A 19,415-nucleotide genomic window follows, 5' to 3' on the forward strand; every position below is an offset into this window, starting at 1 on the left:
ATATATTATTATTTTAAAATACGGTAAATTGAAATAAAAAATCGACTTGTTTCAGGATCATTTCTTAAAATGGTCTGTTTAGCTAAAAATGAATTTGTTCCTTAATTTAGGGACACAGTGTATACTGAAATACATGAACAAGTAATGAACATAATATTGTGAGGTTAGAGTTATTCTCTTGGTGGAAGATCTATTTCAAAATCCCTTTGGAAATGCCTCAGGGTAATAAACATATAGATAGAGGGAACATATGTCATTTTCAGTAAGCAAATTTTGTCCCCAACATGAACTACTAAATTCGACATGAAGCGCGCGGAAATGAAAACATATCAGTGATTCGATATTTCACTCAATTCGCGAGTTTCTCCACAAAGAATGCAATTCATATGTCCAATAGTGAATCAACGTTTCATATTAATAATAATAGTAATTTATTCAGATGTTAACTATTAACATAATGAATAATAAAGCCCATCAAATATTACATGGTGTGTCAGTAAATATATATACACATACATAAAAGGTATGAAGACATATGGACAATTTAACTTAAACAATTCAGACGAACATTATAAGTGAGCAAATTTGAATTTCCAGAATTTTTCCATGCTATAATAAGCTTTTTTTATCAGGAAGCTTTTCAGTATCTTCTTAAGTTCCTCTTTCTTTATTATGTTCAATCGTTCTGGTATACAGTTGTAAACCAATATTGACTCAAAATATATTGAAATAAATACCTAAATATATCAGAAATTCATAAAACAAACTTCAAGCGCGCCAAACGACGTGAAACAACCGATGCCACTAGGAGAGCAAAAGTTGCCAAACTTTGAATTTCTTTGGGTACCTAGTTCCAGAAAATAATAAATATTTTGCTTATAATAAAATCGACAATTAGGAAAAATATCGGATTCAAATTTGATATTCAATTGAGATTCGCTCAAATAAATATATTTCATTCAATATGTTATACATTCATAACGATATAGTAAAATTGTGGATTTGAAAATACATCACAATCCGACAACGTAATCTAACCATGTTGGGGACATGTAAAAATTGCGTATACTTTCTTTATCTATGTTCATTACTCTATTAATTTAACATTTTCAAATTCAAATTGCATCGAGCAGTACCATCAAAACTACCCAAAAACAATATTAAAATCGAATCTTCCTGTCTGCCTCTTCCTTCGCCACCATGTTGAATTTTAAAGGCCCCAGAGCCCGCTATTTGGTCGACACCAAGACACTAGCCCCGCTCGTGAGGTGCGACCCCCTTGTCCCCCCTAAGAAGGGGCCTCGCTCCGTTACACCTGTGCAGGTACAGTGAGCTCGCTCGACCGGCTTTTGTGGTCGTATCTCGAAACCTCTGTCTGTATTTTGTTCACGAACCTGTCCCTGAAAGTGATGTTTACTTGGTTTACCATGTAGAAATTGGCGGTTTTTCCGGGAAATATCTATGGGAAATCGTTTTTGACGACGGATTTGGAAAGATGACGAAAGGAAAGGCCTCTAGAGCCAGGGCTCTGTTTCAGATATCAAAAGTAAGTCCAGATTTGTTTACGTTTATTTGCATATTGCCTTGGTCGACTGTTTTGTGGTGGCCATGTTGACTTAAGACCTGTGTGTTCCTTTGAGGGATACTGGAGGTAAACAAAACAGTTGAAACAAAATCTTTTCAGATGTGTAGATTTTGTTTCAACTTTGTCGATAATTTGGTTGTTGACAATTCACATTTGAAAATCGAACATACCTGCCAAATGGTCAAGGTCCACTTTGAATTTTCTATGTTTAGCTTAATATACAATTACAATGATACCTTCATACACTGCACTTGTAAAAAACTATAATATTATGTACCTACAAAGCGATACAAGTGCATATAACTGCAATTCACGAGATAATCTATGTCCAGTTCAGAACTTTTTGATTGTTTTCAATATTTCGACTTGTTCTATGATTTTTAGTCATGAATTGTATAAAATTGTTACCTACGAAGAGACTAATGATTGCCCTTGAATTTACTTATATATATCATTATAAATGTAGGGTATCATTAAGTATATGGTCATTTCTTTTCGTGGTTTTACTAGTCTTTGTCACATTATTTCCTAGTTTTAAGTACAAAACACTGCAAATTTTAGATTATGGTTTATTATTTCCATATCCAATGCAAATTCCCTGCGAAAAATAACAATGTCAACATTTTTAATCAATATCCAAACCCGGGATTCGAACCCAGAGTCATTAGTTCCGAAATCCGAATAAAAATTTCAATAATTCACATCTCGTAAACTGTAAGTGCTAGGATATTGCTGTAAAAAATATTGTACCAAGTATCATTGTAGCAATTTATCCTTTCAATTTCATGATTATGTAATGTTAATTTTCTGAGAAATGCATTTTTGTTAAATATGATTCCATGATTTATTGGATTTTTTGAAAATTCATGGATCGAACTGGGGTTGGGGGTATCAATGAAGTATAGCAATTAATTTTTGTGCCAAATTTCATGCCAATAATTCTCTTAGTTTCCGAAAATGCTCTGGACGGTGGACAGATGGATTCTTTTCAATTCACTTTCACACTGTGAAATTATCATTGAAAATAATAAACCAAAAGCATTGAGTGTCACCATTTGAATGGTTTTCGTAGGTACTGTTCCAAAATTTTTCTTCAAGTAGTAATATCTTATGGAAAAATTGGCACACATGCTCTCCATACTTTTTCACAGAATCCCTTCTTGTTCTTGCATTGAACTCAAGTTCGACGTTGTCATGCGCGGCAAGTAATACATATAGTCGTTTCCTATAAATTTAATTTAATAAATGTGAAGAAGATTGAATTTTTCGGCTATTCCTACAGAAAATCAACAAGCACAAACAACAAATCTGTATTAGCAAATTGCTCAATCATGGAAAATCTATATGAGAACCGAAAATAGGTTATTTCCATGTATACCAGGAATCAATCAACAATTTTTTAGCGATTCAAGTTCAAAATTAAAACAACAAAATAAGGATCTATTATTTCAGGCATATCACGAGGAAAAATATTTACGTTAATATAATTTTCGGTATCAAATTTACTATCATCATCAATTACATAACAATATACACTGCAGTTTTTGTTCTAGCTTATAGAGCAAAAATTAGAAACTACCATGTTAACAACAATGTGTAGAAATGCTCAGAGACAGCTGAATGGCACAAGTGTAATTCAATCTATAACTACCATTCAAAGTGGTATGAGATATGATATGCTCATTATTATTTTTGTGTATTATACGTTTCAGTTACTGCTATTGGAATTGGAAACTGAATATCATATATCGTGATATGTATAAGGGATATTTCGAAATTAAGAGATAATCGGATCATTCACTTTTCTAATTCCGTGAGTTATCGGATCTTTCATTCCGGTGAAAGTGAATATCATAACTTCTGCTTTTCCATCCTTGAGAATGTAAGATAGTGAAAATTCAAACTTTTCTTTTCTTTCTGTTATTCGAATTATTTTCGATTTATTCTCAATAATTCTTAGCTTTCGCAAATCATCTTTCCGAGAATAGATGAGAAATATAAAATTTACAATAAATAATACAATACAATACAAGACATTGAACACAATTGAATTGACTCAATGTGATTGTTCTTGATATTTATGACGGAGAACAGTATGATGTTTTATGTGTTCATGAAACTTTCTATTTATGATGCTGTTACCATTGTCGTTGAACGATATTATTGCTTGATCCATCTTTAAAACATGAATCACATTATGCGTTTTACGCAATCAAATTCATTGTCATCATCTGTGCTTATATAAAGATTTGACTTATGTTATGGTAGGGGGAGGCATTCATTCAATTTTTAAGTCCTTTTATTTCGTCCAGATGTCCTTAATTTTGTATATTGTACCTTTATTTTGTAGTAATTTGATACAATATTCTTAAATATTTCCATAATTATATTCGACACCATCATCAGCAATATCAATGAATTTCAACAAAAGGTAACACTTGCATGCAAAATAAATGTGTTTTTAATATAATAACAGTTTGTTCCACCATCGATATTTTTGTAACTTACAATCAGTTTCCTGTGTCAGCGGAAATTACTCATTTACTAGCAATATTTACTCCCTCAAACAGAAAACGACAGGAAAGAATTTAACCTTTTATCCGCTTTAAGGCAACTGTTATTCATATAAATATTATCTAGGAAACTCATATTTATATCTTAACCAGTGAGTAATTGAATAAATCAGAAAGGTAATTGTTTCGATTTAAAAAAAAATCAATTTTTCATAATGACTTGAAAAATGCGAATTAACTAAACAACTGGGAGGATTAGACAATTAAAATTAAACAGAAGTGATTAATTAATGTTGATTTATTCGAGTTTCCTATTTGGTATGCATCATCTAGATTTAAATGCATATGGCTAATTGCAGGAGGAGGAATAATATGTGTACGCAGAACATTATAATTATAAAAAGATGATTGAGCAATAAGAAATATTGGCGCATCGTTTGATCCTCCTCAAATAGAAAAATTATTGATTAATTGATTTGAAAAAAAAAATTGAATTATTCATTCCATAAAATTTTCAAAGATGCTTCATCTTATGTAAGATGAATCTGATATTCAAGCAATTGAATGCACCCTTACGGAGGCTGAGTAATAAGTTTAAAGTAATTTCATCATATATAACTCTCGTGACACTTCATCAAATTTCTCTATACAATACCATCATGTGAACCGTGAATTTTCAAATTTAGAATTCGCATGTGGAAAATATATTGTTAATTAAGACGCAAGCTTTAAGAAGAAAGTGCATTAATTGTTTTTTGTATGTGATAATCTTCCCAGCAATTTCTCCTATTAACATTTAACATTAATTGAGTGTCACGGAAGAGTGTTTTTGATGAAACGGAATTAGATGTAGGTAATTGAATCATTTCAAGTCTCGTCGAGAGTACTTACTGAACAATTTTGTGCATCAGGTTTTACAGGAAATCATTCATAATATCGATAAATCATTAGAGGCATGAGTTTATTTCAGTATATCACTCAATTCGTGCTGATTGCCGTTTCTAAGGTTGATTTATTTTTCTGTATTTGTTTTAAGTTTTGAGTATATTTTCTGTAGAAAATTCAATGTTGGTATTGTAGAAATAAATCTCTATATATACAGGATGTTCGTAAACTGGAGGTAAAAACGAAAATGAGAGATCTCTCGGATAATTTTTTGATAAAAAAGTCCTATACATATGTGCTCGCAAACGCTTTGCTTTCGAGATACAGGGTGTTAAAGTTTGATTTTTTTAAAGTCTTTTCCTTATAGTATTTGCACTTCACAAGAGAATTAAACTGAAATTTAATATAGACATTCCAATTTAGAGTTTATATCACTTTCGATTGCAAATTTACAAGCTTATGTCTTTTTGAACAGTCGCTTTTCGTTTTTCTCTTTTTCTTCTCCTGAATATTTTTTTTAGTGGACCACTGGTAGTGAAAACGAACATTGATCTAGTACTAATCTTATTATCCAAGGAAACTCTCCTTTTCCTCGACCAGACGCAATCATGGAGTATAATTTGACACTTCGAAGGATGTATTTTGGGTTGCCTGACAGAACGTGAATGAATGAAACAGTAATGAAACCTACACATAATATATTTAATATTCTTATTTATCGAATCTAGGATCATCAAAAATACAAATACATCAATTCTGAATTCTATAAAAATATTTTGGGTGTGATTTTAATGAAAATAACCGAATAATAATAAATAAATAATTAAAATAAAGTTATCAATTATCATGATGCTAGGAGTCGAAGTTCACCGTAAAGTGTATCACACTAGGTTCTGATGCCAATTCGACCGAAAATATGATTCACCCCTGATGATTTAATGGTTGGTGCATCTGCTACGAAGGGGGGGTTGTTACACCTGCATGATCAACGGAAATTTTTATTGGGATGTAACAGAGGGATGAATTATTCAGCGTTTCAGTTTACAATCGGATCAGGCGGAAGTGAATAGTTCAACTGTTTTAAAACAAGTGACTGTCTGACTCATCCTAGCGGTAGTCTTCATAACTAGGTGTTTCCTGAGAAAGGTTCGTTTTTTAATTGATTTTTTTTTATTTAGTGGAATTTCTTGTTTGTTCGAATTCTGGTAACAGTTAAACAGCATAGGAATACGCGTTTACCCTATTTTTTCATATATTTCATTCGCACTGTGCCAGATACGATAGGTATTCGGATATAGTGCCTTGAGACCTTGAAATATGTATATCTACGCATGTTACTTGGAAGATTTTATGACTAAATACTAAAATTTTTATTGAAAATTTTTACCTAATTACGGGCCTTACATATATATTATCATTACTTCTGGAAAGAAAGCAATCTTGAAATATGTATAAACAAATATACAAAAAAATATAAACAAAAAGAAGAGTAAAGACATTTTCTACATAACATCAAAGAATCATCTGGTTACACTCAAAACATTAATTAAATAACGGTTTTTTTATCGTTGAATATAATATCAAACTTTTGAACTCTACTCATTTGGTTTGAAAATTTGAAAGCTTACTCTACATCTTGAATTTCAAGAACATAGTTATGTTATGATTATGCTCTCGTTCTTTTTAATTATAATCAATGAATAAACACATCGAAACAGGTGCCTTTTTTGAGGTAAATATCTGTTATAATTCTTGTTGGAATTTTACATTATACATTCATCTTTTTGAGAAAAGCGAGAAAAGTCTATTTTAATTTGAAGGGAGACATCTTGTGAGGCAAATTTCACCCCTCGAGTTGGATGGCAACTTTTCAAGATCTTGAATGGCAATAGAGTTGGAATAACAAAAAATTTATAATTCTTTTTACGACTATGCAAAAAATATATATGTTTGGCATCGTTCTATGTAAAAAAGAGAAGATCTGGTTTTTGAAATAATATTAATTTGCCCAAGTTGGCTACCGTTCATTTCTTAACTGGACTAGTGTCTCTGTGCAACATTTTATTTTAGATTCTGTTACATTTCAGCTATTATTTCATTACAAGCTCTATTCTCTGGCGAAGATCTATAAAAGAAGCTGGTACTTTCTTAGAAAGGTCCTATATGACCAAAAACCACCGATTTTGATACCTCTATAACTTTTTTTTTGTGGGGTCCATTTGAAGAGAGAATAACTACTTCTCTGAAAGATCTTCGCCAAAGAAAAATGTTAGCATTGTTAGCACCCTATACATGGATTTCGAACTCATATGTAATACATTTATTCTGGTATGTATAAAAATGTTATTTTTTTGATATTATCTAGTTGTTGTAGGGTGCAAAGTAATTTAAATAATAATAACCTACCATTCTTCATTAACAGCGTTGTAAAACCCCCAAAAAGATGAATATTGTATCAATTATTGATTTTACACTTGATGTAAAAGGGGTGATAGTTAGTCAAGGTAACGATAATGCCTATTTGTTTGATCAATGAATAGATTCGTTTATCATACATACCCCACCTGTCGAGGTGACTGGGATTGAGCAGATTGGCCAGTTAATATCGATATCTTGATTGAAAACTTTAGTCTGCCATATGCTGACACGTGCTATTTTGTTTGCAGGTGCTGTGGCATCTGGATATCTTCAGACGGAGTTTTAGGGACCTGATGGGCCATGCCTGTATGGCAGATTCTTGCATTTTTTGTGCCTTAAAGGTGAGTTTAACTTTTTTCCTTATTAAATAATCATTGTTAATCCCTTCCTGTTCGGGACTACTATCAATTTGTTCATATTAGGGACCAGCCCTACAAGATACAGTGGGTAAATGTCAATGCCTGTAAGGATTTGGGATTGCACTGTTCTTATTTGGGGAAAACAACAATTCATCATGTTTTATACTTTATTTTGCGAATCATAATGTTCATGAGTAAATTTGAAAAAAATTTAATATTTTGCACTATATCTGTGATGATCCTTTAATTAATTATTTATTAAAAAAAGCATGAAGGTTCAGTTGAAGTCCATAAATCAAATACTGAAATAATCAGAAAAATATTTATACCAACCGATAAAAAAGAATATAGGATTTTTAATCCTATATTTTAATTCAAATTAACGTGTCTCAGCAGCTAGGCCATTGATTCAAGGTACAATGTACTTATCCTCTAGGCATAACAAATTACACAGTTCATAAAATATTCTCACAAAAGAATTTAGAAGACATCAAAGTCGCGAAAAATATTCACGATGTATTTCGTGAAATTCGAATCAAAAATTGTATCTGTCCGCTGTCCACAGCTATCCAAATGGGATTTAGCATGAATGATTGCCTCAAGTACTCAAAATTAAGCCGACAAATTTCGAAGGGTGAAAACAAAATAAAATCAATACTAGTCTTTTCACCTGAAATTATGCAAAAAAAATGGCATTAAAAAAGATAGGAAAATAGCTGAAATCGATCATGAAACAAAATAAATATGCTAACTTGTTAACAATTCAGATGAATAATGAAATTTCTCTCTGAAATTATCAACCATGAATATAGGTATCTTTCAACAATTGGCAAATATCCATTCAAAACCTTTATAGCTGTCTGACGAACTATTGAAGATATCTTAATCCTACTCAAAGTCAACTCATGCAATAATAACCTTCAAAATTCGCAATTTCGCATTGACCAATAGCCAATAGCTTCTATTGGAACTATAGAATGAAATCGAACTATTATGTCTAGAACCCTTTGTTCAATACGTCGTAAATCAATAGCTGTGAGTTTTATGACACAACACCGATTCCATCGAGGTTAAATTTCCCGCCGTTGTATCACAGAATGGCGCCTGTGCTGACATCTAGCGAAGAGATCGTAAAACTTTTTATGGTTGACGTCGTTGGTTACACTTTTTAGTCCGTAATTTCCTCGTTCTCCGACTCTCTTTGTTCCTAGTCTTCAGTTCCAGCCTCTCGAAGCCTGTAGCTATGTTCTTCGTGCTGTGCCCCTTATGACCAGTTGACCTCGTTCGTGATTGGTTGAAGAAAGTTACCTAAGAGCATACAAACAATTCTTTGACGTTGAGTCGCTCAGGTATTTTCTAAGCGTGTCAAGCGCTTTTGATTAAGACGACTCAGCTGGTCTAGTGATTTAAAGGTCCACTATCTAGCCACCAAGATTAGAATATAAATTTATCTTATATTGCATGTAAAATGGGTATTACAACTTTGAACAGTAAACATCGCGCTTTATTTGCATAAGGTGTGACTGAATTTTGAATTCGTAAATATTTCTTGGAATCAGCTTTGCCAATAAGGCGACGGCGTACATCATAATGAAGAAGTTGAAGTTCAAGTTTGGAATTCTCAATTACATGAGCTAGCTAAGCCTACCAGATGGTAATTGAAGTTCATACAGACGATTGTTGTGAAATACATATAAATCAATGCAACAGTAACATCAGAGAAAGAAAACAATTCAATTTATGAAGAACATTTTTTTTTGTTTTTGTTATACAAAAAAGGTAGATGATATGAATTGAACATCTCACAGTACTGTGAATTGAGTTATGTCGTTAAATTCTTGAGAACATTAAACATTAGTCATGATAGTACGTAGTACGTACAGTACTATATTTTCTCTTGTTTTGAAGTCAATATCATATATTTCCTGTTGATTTTCGATTCCATTCAATAAAAAAAAAACTTTTCAGGTTCACCATTACCACCCAGTATCAAATAAAATTAATTTTTTCGGCAACCGTCCGGGAAGTGCTCACTTCCCGGACGCTTTTTCTCTGAGAAAGTAGCATTTCCCGGCCTAGTCCGGAAAGTACGTACTTTCCGGACTAGGCCGGAAAAGAATCATAGAATCCATAGCAACCGAGATAACGGCTGACAGTTCATATGAAATTAGTTGTCAAAAATTTGCATGTTTTTTATCGCAATCGCAATAAAATATGGAAAGCAGCAGCGATAGTGTAATTTTACATGGTTGCCGAAAAAATATTGTACGCAACACGCCCGAAAATGGTTTTTTTGGACTCACAGACTTCCAGGACGAGCGTAAGCGTCCTGTCTATTCGTCCAAAAAAACCCTATTTTCCGGACTTGTTACGTAAATTACTATTATTTTCACCACGATATAGTCGAACATTACATTTCTCCATTTTAGAAATTAGTATTGACAGTCAAGTTCCTTGATGGTTTGAATAACTCGGTTATCTTATAAATCATGAGTAGCTTCAGTTTTTCTTGTCAGCATAACAATACAGATCTTCATATGAATTCATTCAAATTATTATATTCATAACAATGCATTTCTCAATTAATCTTCAATATCGAAAGATACTCTAAGATGTATCTACACTTGACGAAGGAATGTTAAAGATGCTGACTAGCATGCAACCTTGCCATTTGAAAGTCTCGTTTATATTCTCAGTACAGGTATTAATAAAGAAATATTTCATTGCGTTCTACCTATATTGCAAGAATAAATTACAATAAAATTTACTGTTCTTTCAAGAGAAATATCGTATTACACACTTTTTAGTTTTGTACATAAATATTCCATTATTGGTGAGAAATTACGAAGTGTGTGCACTGAATTTCTCAGCTTCAATTTCTACGCCACTGTACAAATTACTTGTGCTCATCTGCAATACATATTTCAGAGTCTGTCCCAAGATTTTTATCAGCTTAGACGTGACTTTGGATCAGATTAGAAAATGCACTCTGATGAGTCCATCAAACGAAAGGCTGACTATTTTTAAGTATTATTTACTTAGGCTTCTACTACATGATGATTTTGTCTTATTATTTCTAATAATAATATGTCCATTTTATCCAAAGGTTTCATAAAAATCAGTCTACCGACAATTTTTTTCAAATGTTGAGAATTGTATGAAACAACATTGAAAAAAATCAGTTTTATTCTGCTCTCAGGAAAAGAGCTATTTTCTGATAAGAATTTTCTATTATTTTTTTTTAAATTTAGGTATTATTATTTATAATAATACTTCCGAGATAGAAAGTTTAACCCCTCCTGAAATTTTTGCTAATGATGAAAATGAAAAGATATATTGCCTTTATTGTACTAAGTGATGAATCTGCACTTTCATAAGGGATTATCGAATTATTAACATAATTATGTATAGCGAATATTATTCACAATTGGGTGCGTCAGGAAATTACTTAACTGTATGACATTCTGATGATATAAACTATTTACCAAACTAATTTTAACCGGAATAATCATTTTGAGTGTTTTTAATTTTTAAAGATTAATTGGTATTTCAGGTGAATCTGATAGCTATTAAATCGATCAACCATATCTCTCATGCGTTGAATTTCATCATTAATGCTCAAATTTGTTATTACGCATTCCTTGTCAAAATGATAAATAGGTATACTTCTTAACTCCAAATAAATGGTTTCAAAACTTTACGAACATTTGTCTGTCAACTCGTTCCAGGTGCCATTAGCTTCAAAATTTAATTTCATGAATTCGAACTATCCCAAGCGTTTCTTATTAGTCAGTTTCAACCATACGGTGCCACTTCAGGCTTTAAGTGGTCTGTTTCATGTTGACGTTAATGGACTGAACTGATTCTCCTTCGTGCTCGAACCTTATGATTAATAAGTTTGGAATTGGATTTCTCGCACATTTTGTGACCTATGATAACTCGATGCAATTCTACGAATTCTTTGAAAATTAATTAAATTAATTCATGAAAATATTAAGCAACTTAATTTACCCCTTATAGTTTGAGAATTATATGAAAATGTGAATTTTTTAAAATTCTTAATCAAAATTTCCAGATTTTTGAATTAATTTCGACTTTCATTTCTTTTTATTTGAACTAAATAACCAAACTGTTTAAAATTTGCTGCATTTTCAAATGGTGAACATATATTGATGCTAATCTTCCTTTCTTTGTGAATTTTTAAATTGGTATTTATCATTGCATTCAAAATTCTTACACTCTCTGATTGTTTTTTTCGGGAACAATAAATTATCTTCCAAATTATTCTACAGTACGACAAAAAGCGAGTCGATTAACTGAATTAAATTTCTATCATTGTTAACAAATGAGCACTGATTTTGATAAAACAATTAAACATTTTTAAATGTTTTTGAATTGTATATCTTTTTATGACCAAATGGTATATACCTTTCTGAACACAAATAATAAAAAATAACACACAGTATTGCCATTATAACAATTTCTAATTGTATCATTCTTATTGGAAAACCGTCGTATTCCTAATTTATCATCAGGATAATATTAAACGTACCTATATACCTACTAGATTTTATATAACATTAAGGAATATTTCTGAAAATATCATATGTGAGATGTAATGGTCAATGAGGAAATCTTTGTAAGTATTGTTTTAAATTTTTATAATATTTGTAGTTCAAGCTCAAATTATTCCGTTGATTCATTTTCTCAATATGACAATTCCTAAATAATAATTGAGGATAACTGTAATACCTATATACATTAGTTAACAACATATTCACCCTGGTGTTCTTCAATTTGTTTTTTACATATTTTCACAATGCGATACCATTTCAAATCATGATCGCAATGACCTCTTCAATTTGTAGTGAAATTGATCAATCAAATAACTGAACGTCTTGTTTATGTGTTCATTCTTCAATATTTCAAACACCTCAAAACACTTTAGGTGAATATAAAAAATAACACGTAATTCGAAAACATCTACAAGTATTTTATTTCCGTGACAGGTCATGTATATTAATAAACGCGCTGAAAATATTCATTATTAATTCCTACGATATGATACGATAGGTATATTGTCAGGAAAACAACTCAACCAAATCGATATCACACCCATTTTAGTCGTGTTTCAGAGAAAATCGACCATTAATATCGCTCTGTCTCTAAATGCTTCCTTTTTCTATGCGAATTGAACACGTCTGTTTTCTTTTCAAGATTAGAAGATGCCAATGAGTAATATTTAGCTGGCGCCTAAGTCATCCCACACATCCACCCAATATCTCCATGTCAGATCGATGTTATGAAATAAATTTTGAAGTGTTATATAAATGTTTATCCATAAAACATTTAAAAATTAATAACACGTGTTTTCTGTAAGGAATATCCAGTTTCCTTTTCTAGAGACGGTAAAAGCTTTGCTAAATTTCATGCAAAAAAGAATATCTAAATTTTGTTCATTTCTACATGTCATGTAACTCTTCTCAGTTCCTGTGAGGAAATGTGCAATATATCCTGTTTGAAAATAATAAATTTTGTCGAAACACAATTCATCTACGTCCAAATACTGTTAACAACAGTATGTGAGTAGTAAGAATCTATTGTTAACGCCAAACTCCCACGTTACACAGGTGAGGATATATTCCCAATTCTATAGGGTCATTCGCAATTTTGAATGTTCAGGTAGGCGATAGGTTTTCCCACGTATATATTCTGAAATTTTGCTGCTGTGAATTTTGTTAATTGTAGGAAATGTTATAACGTGTACAGAGATCAATGTTCTACTTGAAACGTTTCTTATAGAATGAACCTGCGGGTGAAATTGTCTTTTTTTGGTTTATTATTTTGAATAAGAAATCTCTGGAATAGATCGAGGAAAAATAAATTTCAACCCCCTTGAAATTTATACAGTTAACGTTTTGGAATGTATAGTTTCCATTAAGATTGTTATATATTTTCCAATAGGAATGTTCAATTCAAAATGGTTATACTGGCAACGCTGAGTATTATTTTTGACATTTGTCATTTGTACTCAGTATATTATTCCATGGAGAGATACACGCTTCAACAACATTTAGAAATTGTTTCATCAAAATCAGAGGTCTTTTGTGATTACTGAGGGATATTTAAGTCTCAGTTTTATTATTATTATTCAGAAATGAGTACCAATTTTGATAAAATAATTCAACAATTTTTGAACGTTGTTAATCTTTCCAAGTTTTTCGTCTAAATGATTACAAATGGCATGGAAAATGTCAAAAAATAATACATATCATTACCGTTATAACCATTTTAAATTGTATCATTCCTACTGAAATACCTCCTATAACGAATAATATTTAAAATTTAGAACAATGAAAAAAAAAATAAAATATATTTTTCGTCGATAAATGATTTTATTGATCAAATTCATTGATTTTGGCATTTTAAATTTGATATTCGAGGAAAAATTAATTAATAGTTTACGTTTTGGAATGTTTAAAATCCAAAGCTCTTCTGGTCAACTATATTTGCTAAATAAATCGAATATCATTTTAGCTCGAAAATACGATCCAAAAATTTTAAAAGCAAAAAATCAAAAGCCAAAATGGGACTACTTCAAATCTGACACCCTCTTCTATATAGATACCTTTAATCAAAAAGTTGGCTACCTTCCTTATTATGAATGATGCGAACGAATATGTCAATTGAGTTTTTGTTTGCACGAATCTTTTTTCTTCATTACTTATTCTCTAATAATGTTTATTCAACACTTATTTGATTAAGCTTTTATCATGCATATCCCCTATTCAATTAGTTTTCCATTGAGTTCAGTCTCTAATGTTCTTGAGACGACCACTCCCTCATATGAATAATCTCATTGTGAAAAATTAGATCTCATTGTTCTTTGTGAACTAGAGACCTCTCGATTCTCGAATGCGAGCGATTTGCTTATAAACCAGTTAGCTAGCTGGAAAAATCATCTGGGTAACGTAAAAGGCAAGACGTTATGTCAACTAGCTCGACATATTGCATTGAAACGTAAAGGCGGTATATATCGTCTTTTAACTTGTTTACTTTTAGTTGCAAGCAACAAGTTCTCGAGTTCCTTAGTCTAAAGCCCTTTAACTCTGTCTACGATTACTGTCTTCGACCTAATATACTTTTCAAAGGCAACTTATTACCTACCGTAATATGAGCTTTACTATTTGGTGGAAAGAATATCGAATTTCATTTTAATTTGAGAAGAAAAAAGAAGAGGAAATAAGGACACTTTGATTCAGAAAAGTTATACAAGAGCATTGCAAATATTACCTTTTCCAGAATCATAAAATTATTCAGGATTCAGTATTCAGCCATCATATGTTCATCGAAAGATATATTATATGTAATACGTGAAAAAAAAGATTTTGTTGTAAGATTCATAATTCATCCTTTGATCATAACTTTTCAATAGTTAATAGATTGAAATATTTTGTGATTTATAAATATATTCCTATTCAGACCTGAGCTATTCTATTTGGGGAAAGGAATTTTTAATTTAATTTCAATTTGAAAAATAAAAAGAAAATAAAATAAGAACAATTCAATTCAGAAAAGTTATACGAGAGCATTACAAATCTTACTCGATGATGGTATCTAAACTAATATTAAAAAATATAAAAATCAATGTAATTTGGGATTGTTTATTTCTATTTCCGAATATTTTTTTGTTTCAAATAATAATTCTGGAACTATAAAATTAAGTCTAGGTGCTGAAAGTACTTTGTTTGATTATATCTCTCCAATTTTATAGTGTGTAATGGTGTAATGGGAGATTCCTTGGATAATTTTAAGAAAAAAAAGTTCTATAACCATGAGCCCGCAAACGCTTTCTTTTCGTTATACAGGGTGTTTCTTGTAGTCCAACTTTTTGTGATGAGTTCATCCAATTTATCCAATATTTATTGATCTCCGTTACATATTGGATATATAAGTACCAAAACTTATAATTAATTTATTCATCACAGCTCACTCACTGGATCTTGTGCAGTATTAGTATTAGACCATAGTTCCTTATTAGATTTTTCTCCACTACCAGTGGTCTACCAAAAAAAGGTCTGGAGAGAAGAAGTGGATACTATTTCAGAAAAAATATCACCCCGTAGATTTGCATTAGAAATTAGCATATCACATGATGCAAACTTCAAATTGGAATTTCTATGCCAAATTCAAGTTGAATATCTTGTGAAGGGTAGGCGTTATGAGAAAAAAATTGAAAAAATCGAACTCTGACATCTTGTTTAAAGGACTTTTTTCTTGAAATAATCAGAGGATTCTGCCAATTTTGTTTTTATCTCTTATTTAAGAATAACCTGTATACAGGGTGTTCTGATTTGTTTCCGTCAAACTGAAATGGGTGATAGATCACATCATTTTAAGCAAAAAAGTTCCTATGAACATGGGTCCGGAAATGCTTCGTTTCCGAGATACAGGGTGTTAAAGTTGAAAAAATAATTCGCGTTTTATTTAATATGTTTTGACTGCTTCGAAATCCTTTCATGAAATTATTCCTTTTCAAATATTAAATTTAAATTCATTTTGAAAAGGCGAAATGCATGCGGATTTTCTATTGCCCACTAATAAGTATCTGTCATTGTGTATAGCCATTTTAAATCTATTGCCGCAACAATTGTTGAATGTAAAACAATCATTCGAAGATGTCATTTGTGCATTCAACAGAACGGTGGACATTTCGAACACCTTCTTTAAAAATTATTATGTTATTTTGTTTTGTTCTAAATTGTTACTTCTGAAAAATATTTAATTTAAAATTATTACAAATTTGCTTCTACATGTTTTAGAGATTACAAAAATATGGATTTGGCTTTAAATGCGTTTTTCTCTGAAACGGTTGCCCCTAGCAACTTAAATGAGTTATACCTCTTTTAACTAGAAAAGTCAGGGGAATCGATTTTTTTAGTCCAGAATGACGTACAGGGTAGCACAGAAAAGTTGCTACGGTTTAAAGGGGACGAAATGATTGCCAGTGGCGCCCTCTAGAAAATACAACCAAATCGACCACAAATTTGAATTTCTCACCTCAAAAAACCCTATGTACCAACTTTCAAGCATCCATTTGGAATCAGTCGAAAGATATTTAAGAAAACGCGAAATATTTTTTCAACTTTAACACCCTGTATCTCGGAAACGAAGCATTTCCGGACCCATGTTCATAGGAACTTTTTTGCTTAAAATGATGTGATCTATCACCCGTTTCAGTTTGTCGGAAACAAATCAGAACACCCTGTATATTTGATGTAATTGATAAATCACATAAACGCCATGTAAAGGTTTAGGTCTTCTTGCAGCATAAACGCCAATGAAATCTTGAACTGTATTTTATGACTCGAGATTATTATCAAGTTTCACTACTTTCTAGATATGTTTTCAAAAACTGAAAGTCCATAATTTGCATCAGTGCAATTCATAAACTCATGTTACTTCTAAAGACAATTCTAAAGGAAGAAACCCATCTCTACCCCAAGAAACTTCAAAAAACCCAATCCACGAAACGTAAACGCAGTCTGATCAATCTAACCTCCAGTTCTTCAGCGTACCTTCTGGCTCTTGTACCTGGTAAGGAGAACCATGATTGTATCTCGTGCACCCAGCTTCGTATAGCCGCGTTGTAGTGTTCGTAGTAAAGGAACTATCGAAAGTTCAACGCAACTCTATATTCCCATTTCAGTTCAACATCTTGACTCATAGCAACAGGTAGCATGAGAGTTACTGTTAGGTTTTGTGTCTTTAGTTCTTTAATGATAATTCGATAGTGATTTTTCAATATGATCAGCAAGTTTCGGTATCGGAAACCTACACAGAATGTCGCGAAGACTGCTGCTGTTATCTCGAGTAATGTTAGTGATAAGAAAACTAGTGAAAAGAGTGAGGATATTAAAACAAGCGGGTCATCTAGCGCACCTGTATTGGACGACAATCTAACGAAAGCCTTTAGGGTACGTATGAAAAAACGTAAAGCCATTTAAATCCTGAGAAGTTTTGAAATGATCCTCGATAAGTCAGGTACATTTTTCGAGAGGGTTGAAATTCTTTGATCATAATGAACCCTAAAATTAAATTTTTAAAGTTTTTTTTCGCTCTTTTTTTATATTATGACCGTAATAATTTCAATACTTAAACTCTAATGATAAATTTATTACTAAACTATTGACAGTAAAAATTGTAGCTTGTATTTTCGACGCAATTCCATTTTTGAAGGAATCCAATATCATGCAAACAGTGGCGTACATGTGCTTTGTTAAAAGGTTTCAGAACAAGTCAACATGCAGGAAAATTTTTTGTTTCAATTCATAATGATAGTTGACTATAAAAATTCAATTAAGTTTTTAATTCGAATAGATATGATTTTAATACACACTTTATCAGAATCATAAAGTTATACAGGATGTCCCAATACTTATCAGGCGCCCATATATTCATTATTGAAGGATATATGTATATTAATATGTGAAAAGAAAGGAATTTGTTGAAGGATTCTTAATTCGTAGGTTGAAAATCTTTGAAGTTGTTTATGATTTTCTATATGTATCAAAGAGTAGGTGTATGATGTATTTCCATTTTCCAATTACTAATACACTTGTTATATTTTTTCTACAACCGAATGCTTCGTTCTAAATGAGCTCAATTTTTCACTGGTCCTGGTATTCAAGGGCAATTGCAGCTTGAATATTCCTACCAGAATAATGAAAAAAAATGGATTTTAGTTATGCGGTTGTGAGATATTTAGGGAATTGATTTTGTTCGTATGAATTCATAACTCTACTCACTTCATTCTGCGACAATTGTACCCTTGGAGGCCACATAACTTTATATAGTTGGATGTGGTCTCCAAGGGCATAATTGGCGCATTATTGGACAGCCGCTCAAAAGCGTCAGCGTTTTCCTTCGATAGGTATTTTACTTGAATTTTTTATGACTCTGATATCACAATCAACATGAAATTTTGCTTGAAGCTTGAAATTGTTAGTTTATATTTACTAAATCTAAGCTCATAGCGATTTTTAATTTTTTTTTTGATATTCTACTCGAAATTTCCATTGCTGTGATCAACACGAAATTTTGCACGATGCTTGAAATTGTTATTTTACATTCAAATGCAAATTTTCACCCTCATCAAATCAGCAGCTTTGAAATTAATAGGAAAACAAAATTTTCAAAGGCCGTATTATGTCCATTAACGAGATCTGAACCTGCCCTGAAAATTTCAGGTTTTTGCGTTCTATAGATAGAAATGATCTGTTCAGGAAACGAGCGCTAAAAAATGAACTTGTCCAATCATTTTGAATTTATCTCCAAAAATTCAAAGTAAGGGCCTAATCAGAATAATATCGTCTGGGCATATAAGGATGTGGAGAAGATAATTTCCTATATCTTATCTTGATGAGTTGTTATCTCATGGTGACTTATACAAAATGCACCATCTAAAAGCTTCCTAGAAATAACATCGAAAAAATGTTGATGCCAATTTTAATTTTTTATGAAGATATGAATGAATTTCCTCTGACCAAAAATGTTTTAACTATGATTGATAAGATCCGTCAATATTTTTAAAAGGTAACAATTCAAATTATTTGTTTACCTACTGTGATTGATAAGATTTTTGTAACCAAATGT

At 31.5% G+C, this 19,415-nt stretch overlaps 1 protein-coding gene across 3 annotated transcripts in view; it reads left to right on the forward strand.

Annotated features, from left to right (window-relative positions):
- The window catches only part of LOC123675100, a 64,037-nt gene that overhangs the window by 33,680 nt on the left and 10,942 nt on the right, over positions 1-19,415 (forward strand). Inside the window, exons 1-2 of one of the 3 annotated variants that reach the window (XM_045610348.1) lie at positions 1,331-1,546; positions 7,650-7,742. In XM_045610348.1, the coding sequence (XP_045466304.1) occupies positions 1,496-1,546; positions 7,650-7,742 (144 nt within the window). In that variant the 5' untranslated portion in view covers positions 1,331-1,495. Of the gene's footprint in view, positions 1-1,330; positions 1,547-7,649; positions 7,743-17,404; positions 17,738-19,415 lie in introns of those variants that run through there. The other 2 variants (XM_045610346.1, XM_045610347.1) reach the window with 2 other exon arrangements.

Source organism: Harmonia axyridis, chromosome 3 (assembly GCF_914767665.1).
Source record: "Harmonia axyridis chromosome 3, icHarAxyr1.1, whole genome shotgun sequence".
Lineage (NCBI taxonomy): Eukaryota > Metazoa > Arthropoda > Insecta > Coleoptera > Coccinellidae > Harmonia > Harmonia axyridis.